The sequence below is a fragment of the Rhagoletis zephyria genome, unplaced genomic scaffold, assembly GCF_001687245.7.
Source record: "Rhagoletis zephyria isolate East Lansing unplaced genomic scaffold, Rhagoletis_zephyria_1.1 Rzeph_scaffold_08172, whole genome shotgun sequence".
NCBI lineage: Eukaryota > Metazoa > Arthropoda > Insecta > Diptera > Tephritidae > Rhagoletis > Rhagoletis zephyria.
The window spans coordinates 1-6,052 of NW_016165252.1; the positions used below are offsets into that span (position 1 = coordinate 1).

General features: G+C 41.0%; 1 protein-coding gene across 1 annotated transcript; it reads left to right on the forward strand.

The window, feature by feature from the left end:
- Positions 1–593: 593 nt before the first annotated feature.
- Positions 594–4,748, forward strand: Hmr (Hybrid male rescue). The gene is made up of 5 exons (XM_017630853.1): positions 594–2,646; positions 2,728–2,883; positions 3,207–3,362; positions 3,548–3,970; positions 4,086–4,748. The coding sequence occupies exons 1-5, from the start codon at positions 609–611 to the stop codon at positions 4,457–4,459; spliced, it is 3,147 nt and encodes a 1,048-aa protein (XP_017486342.1). The 5' UTR covers positions 594–608; the 3' UTR covers positions 4,460–4,748.
- Positions 4,749–6,052: the final 1,304 nt, after the last annotated feature.

Here is a 6,052-nt window from a genome sequence, read left to right on the forward strand (position 1 = left end):
GTATACATTTGTCTATATCTATCTCGATTCGTTTTGGCTGTTACAAACAACCGTTATGTGAACAAAATTAATATACCCTTGTGCACAAGTGCGCTCGGGTATAAAAATGTTATGCACAAAATTCTGACAGGGGTCATTAAATATGAAAAAATTATGAGAATAAACGAAGATAAAATATTCTTCCGATTAAACGTGAGTGCGCTATAGGTCAATCTGAATTTGGAGGGAAATATATAAATTGAATAATTACCGCCCGAAACTTATAGTATAATTTAGCAGCATATTTTTTCATTGAATATTTTTAATACCCCTGACCTTTAACCGTAATCGGTCCTTCCGACCCGACAGCAAGAAGAAGAAGGTCTTTTGGATCATTAAAAATTTTACTTAGAGAGTTCAATATGCTGCAAAAATTTTAAGCACGAATTTGAAATTTTTGCAGTTCTAACGAGTTTAGTTTTTTTTTTAATAGATCTAAAATATTTTTGTGGGAGTTATAAAAAGAATAAAAATTTATACAGACATACATACATACATATGTAACTCGCATGAAGATAAAAAAAAATATAAGAGACGTGAGGCAACATAATGTACATACATTATTGTATATGATAATTATAACGCATGTACTTTTGCTCACACATTCACTTTTAGGCGGTTCCGTTACATCTGGCCAATGCGAAGTCACTTGGCTTATTTTACGATCGTTCTACTGGGAGCTGGTCAATATGCGCAAACACAGCTACCAGTTGCAGGATAAATGGTATTTCGAATCAATAATCGCAGAATTGTATTCCCTGGCGAAGGCACAAAAACCCGCACGTCCAAAAACTAAACAAAGTATTGGATCACTTATGTTATCGTCCATATTATGTGATGAAGAAACGTCCACACCAACAGCGTCACCCGTTTCTGAACCGATAAACAAACCAAATGAACAGTTAGCTGATCTACCTAAAGCCATTCCCAGTACCATACAACAGCCGATTGTGCCACTTAAGCCCATTGAAACGCTTCAACTACCGCAAGCATCACCAATGACTTCGAGTCCTATCGTACCAATATCAGTTAGCCTCGATGAAGATACAATAAGTTCTTCGAAAATCGATACAAATAGTGGACAGGTTAAGAACGTCAATATCGATCAAAATAAGGGGCCGGTTAAAAATGTCACTATTGAGACAAATAATGGACAAATTAAGAATGTCACTATTCGATCAAAGCAGCAGAAAAAACAAACGCCTATCACAACATCCGCCGCGGCCCCCTCGTTTAACACAGCTACCACCTCCACCTATTCACCCTCGAACTTGGTTGTAACGCTAACAAAAGTACAGCCGAAAACACATGCAACTATCGTACAGCAAGAGTCGCAAACATCTTATCCACAATCGAAATCGCCACAAATTCGCGTAAAAACACAGGCGCAATTGCAAGCAGAACCGCAAAAACCTGTAAAAATGTTTGTTCAGACGCGTCCGCAATTTCAAATGTACCCACAAACATCAACACAGACTCGGCTACAAATGCCGCAGGCATCGCAAATACAAGTACGCTTACAAGCACCGCCCCAGCCGCCAAATCCAATGCAGACCATCACCCTGCCGCGTATGCCACAGTCCCAACAAAATACATTTCAAATTCTCCCGGTCACTCCTATACAAGCGCAAACAAAGATGTCTAATAAAACTAATCAAGCACATCAAACACAGCAAACACATCAAACACATCAAACACATCAAACACATCAAACGCATCAAACACATCAAACACAACAAACACAACAAACACATCTTCCAACACAGCCACAATTACCAATTATGCCTGCGAATATGGGCCAGCTATTGCCCCCTGTGACAATAGAACCACAATGTGTTCAAAATCAAACACAAACTTTCGATACGATTAAAACACCGAAAATTGTATCGGCTGTCAGTTTAGCGCCACGTGCAGCATTCTCTGCGCCCTTCATTAATAAAGGCCTACAAATAACAGCAGTGACTTCGGGCCAGCCTGCTACACCACCACCGCCTCCGGCACCGCAAACGATGCACCCAACACTCTTACCACTACGTGCGACCGCTCCAGCTGTGCCCCTGCCTGCTCCCGCGCAGACTGTACTTTCGCCAATGGTGGAGCCATCAGCACTGTCACAACGTCCTTCAGGCATCATAAATCTACCTTATTCTTTGCCGGACAAAACAAATATTACTAAATGTCCGCCACTGAGTAACGTCTCCAATAATAAAACAATCTCCACTGTGATCCCTCTGCCAAATGCCAATGCTGTTGTGCCGCCTCCTGCCATATCGCAAACTACGTTGTCTACAAATATCACAAAACCTAGGCCGCCAACTTCAATCGAGTCGAAAATACCAGCTACAGTTTTGGCTCGACCACACTTAACACCAGCGTCACAGCTTAATGCAAACGAAATAATGATCGAGTTGATTAGCTCGGTGAATGGTAACCAATTGGTAGTACATGGTCCACCGTTGGATCAAAAATATTCGCTGCCAATGAGCACAACGGCTATGTTTATCAGAGCGGTGTTATCCATTCCATTTTTACATAAAAAGTTCCCCAGCAATGCAGCGCAGGTACAATTCTGTTGGGCGTATTTGGCAAAGCGCTTCAACTTGCCCGGTAAGTTTGTATGAGTGGCGATTCTTCCATATCCTTACGAAATCATTCTTCTTTACGAAATCATATTTTCTATCTTTATAGTGCATATTTGCAAAGCCTGTTGGAATTTTCTATCGGAGAACTTTACGCATTTTCCGCAAATTGCGCCTATGGAAGAGCTGACGAAGCCTATAAGAATCGCTATCAAAGTGTGGCAGGAAACTAACACCTACTTCCTAACATTCAACAAGAAAGCAGGTAATACTTGGTTGCAGTATGTATGTGTATTTTCATATGTATGTACATACATATCGTCGTTTAAAGTGCCAAAAATTAGATTTGTTCAACGCAACCCCCTGGCTTGGTTTAGATATATGTATAAGGTAGAGGTAATTAGAGATAAAAGAGAGAACCGTTTCGAAATAAGACAGGTTTTGCATTTTCTTAATATGCGGTTTGTACTTTAAACGACGATATGTACTTATGTATAAAAGAAATGTGTTTAACACACCTTTAGTTCGTACATTAAGCCATTCTTCATTCTTCATTATGAATTTTTAATATTTTTTTTTTCACTACAGCTCAATTGGGTTTACTGCCCATAAAAGATTCGGTAGAAAAATTCTTCGATAATATCAGAGATCAGACGAAAAATATACCACGAGTATCTGGCGCAAAATTATCATTTATCGCCGATTGGCAAGCAGCTATTCAAATAAATCCCGTCGTGTCAAACAGTTAGTATATTTCATGATTTACGGCCCAATTCCTATGCCAATAACAAATTGTTAGGAGTATTGAATATGCGGTGCAGTAGTTAAAGCAATCAACATACGATGAGTTTTGCCATTGGCGTGGGAATTAGGGCGCACACAAAAATATTTATATATGTTCATATTAAATATGAATTAAATATTTTTAGAAATATGGTACAACACATGGACGCTGTTCAAAAACGGATTCTACAAATACATGCGTGACTTGGAGATTGGCATCGATAACAAATGGTCAATAGAGTGGTGGCGTGTATTGGCCAAGTTAGACTTTTTGCTGGAAGAACAATATCACAATAGGGAACCTTTTTATTATATAGTGCGAAACAAAATGATTGACGAATTCGAACGCTGCGTAAGAGAGGAACAGAAATATCTGGCTGACGCCTCAAAACGCAAAGAACTCATGGCTAAAAAAGACACAGTAAATCCAATGTTACAAAAGATACCCGACGTAGATGCATACCGAGTGATATTGGCTGTGCGTCGTTATCCGCAAATTTACCAAAAAGCCACCGAGGCAGAGAAGAATAAAGCGTGGGAAAGTGTGGCATCGGAATTGCAAACAAGTGGTAAGCGTATTTTATTATTGCTATCGGTAATTAAAACACTCATTCCACATTTGCTTTTAAAATATCTTCTCTGTAAGTACTTACAACATTCCTTTCATCGCCTTCTTCTTTCCAGTAACATCGTGCCGTTTTGCATTCCAATATGCCCTGAAAAGCTATCGTCTTTACGTAGCGCGTGATCCGGCGAGTCGTTGTCGTCTCAATCAACGTTATTACAAACATTTGTCGGAAATCTACCGCATTGTGAAACCTACTAAAAAACTTAATATAAAAACGCCGATGGAACTGAATCAATCGGTAACTGATGGCCTTGAATCGAACGAACCAGTATTTCCCGAGCGATTCATTATGGATATTAATATGGGCAACAGCAGCACAAATGTGGTTATGAAGAATTGGGGATACGGTTTGAGCTCAACTGTATCGACTGAGAGATTGGAACAGCTCTTTGAGAAGTATCGTCCAGCTGCTGTTTCTTTTGAAAGCTGAGCAGCAGCGCAGTAAAGGAAGAAATCTGAGTCAGAAACTGTCTTAAAATAGTTCAACAATTAATTTACAACTTTTCCTTTTTATTTTTACATACTAGATATAAAATATCCTTAGGGCATGCTGTAGGTCGGAGTCATACTAGTTTATGTATTTAATATAATTGATTTTTAAGTAAGATATTCATAGTGTAAGTGACGTTCATGTACAAATGTTATTACACACCAGATGCTTTGATAATTATTTAAAAACACAGCTCAGCTTAAATTTCTATATAAAAAAGTAAATACAATGGAACGAGTTTATCTACATTTTTGGGGGCCACAAAAAAAGTTAGTGAAAAAATACCAGCAAAGTTTGCAATAACTATATGCAGGTCAATTCGGCACGTTGCCTTCAATTTTGTAACCCAACAATTTTTATTTCCAAAAATTGTTTTTTTAACCGTAATTCTAATTACGTTGGTAACGATCAATATATTCTGTAATTCAGCTATGAGTTTTGTTGAAATTCTAGTACTGCATATTTCACGGAGCTATATTTGGTTACCAGCTTATAAGAGGTCTCAACAACACATTCCCACGACAGCCGGTTCTACGTACCGGAATGGCTCGCGTTACCTGATCAAGGACTGCTGGTTCGGTGATCTAGGGCCATTCAGGTCGGCGAAATCCATCAAACTTTGTTCAATTATGAGACTACATCTGTTCCGTACTCTTCTGCGCAAGGCTGGCATAGAGTCAAACCCAGGGCCAGAAATATACACCTGCTGTGTATGCCAGAGACGATTGCATGCAAACTCCACCTCGGTAAGGTGCAACACTTGAGACAGGTGGAGTCATCTACGCAACTTTTCGGGCTTAAGAACGCACCGGCAGTGGACCACGTAGTTTGTGGCCACAGGTTGTGCCCCGAGCAGCACAACACTAACACACCCACACCCCAACACAACACAACAATAGATATGCATATGGAAACTACCGCACCTCCACCAACACACCGCCGCCGGCAACTCCTAGTTCCTCCGACAATCTTCTCGGTTTGTCGGTCCAGAACATACCGTAATGTGACATCAGTCAAATACAACTCCTGCCTTGGCTGGTGCCACTTAAGGGCATGTTCCGGACGCCGCAGCACACGAGATTGGACGAGTGACTATGTGGGACCATGCTCTGCTGCCCAGTCGCAAACCTCCCCCGCGACGCCCGACAAGGCAGCACCCTCGTCAGGACCACACACAACAGGGGACCGGCAGGCAATACAACTCACTCACAACCCATATCACAATCGGTTCCCCAAGGCACACAAAGGTGCTATAATTTAACTGTAGCGGACTTCGGACCATCTGCCCATAATCATCCCGATTGATAAACGTGCCGACTTTGCTTCCGCGGAACACCGGACCTATGTCACCTTTTCTAAAACTGATTGAAAAGGCTTTGCGGAAGTTACTGAAAGCACCTTCACTGTCCTACCCACACCAACCGATGTTCACGTAGGTGAGCGTAAGTTCCGCAGGGTTGTCCGTCCGAATTTTCCCGCCGAAGCGGCTGTCTTAGCCGATAAGCGTGACAACCTTCCTCAGACCGATCCCGG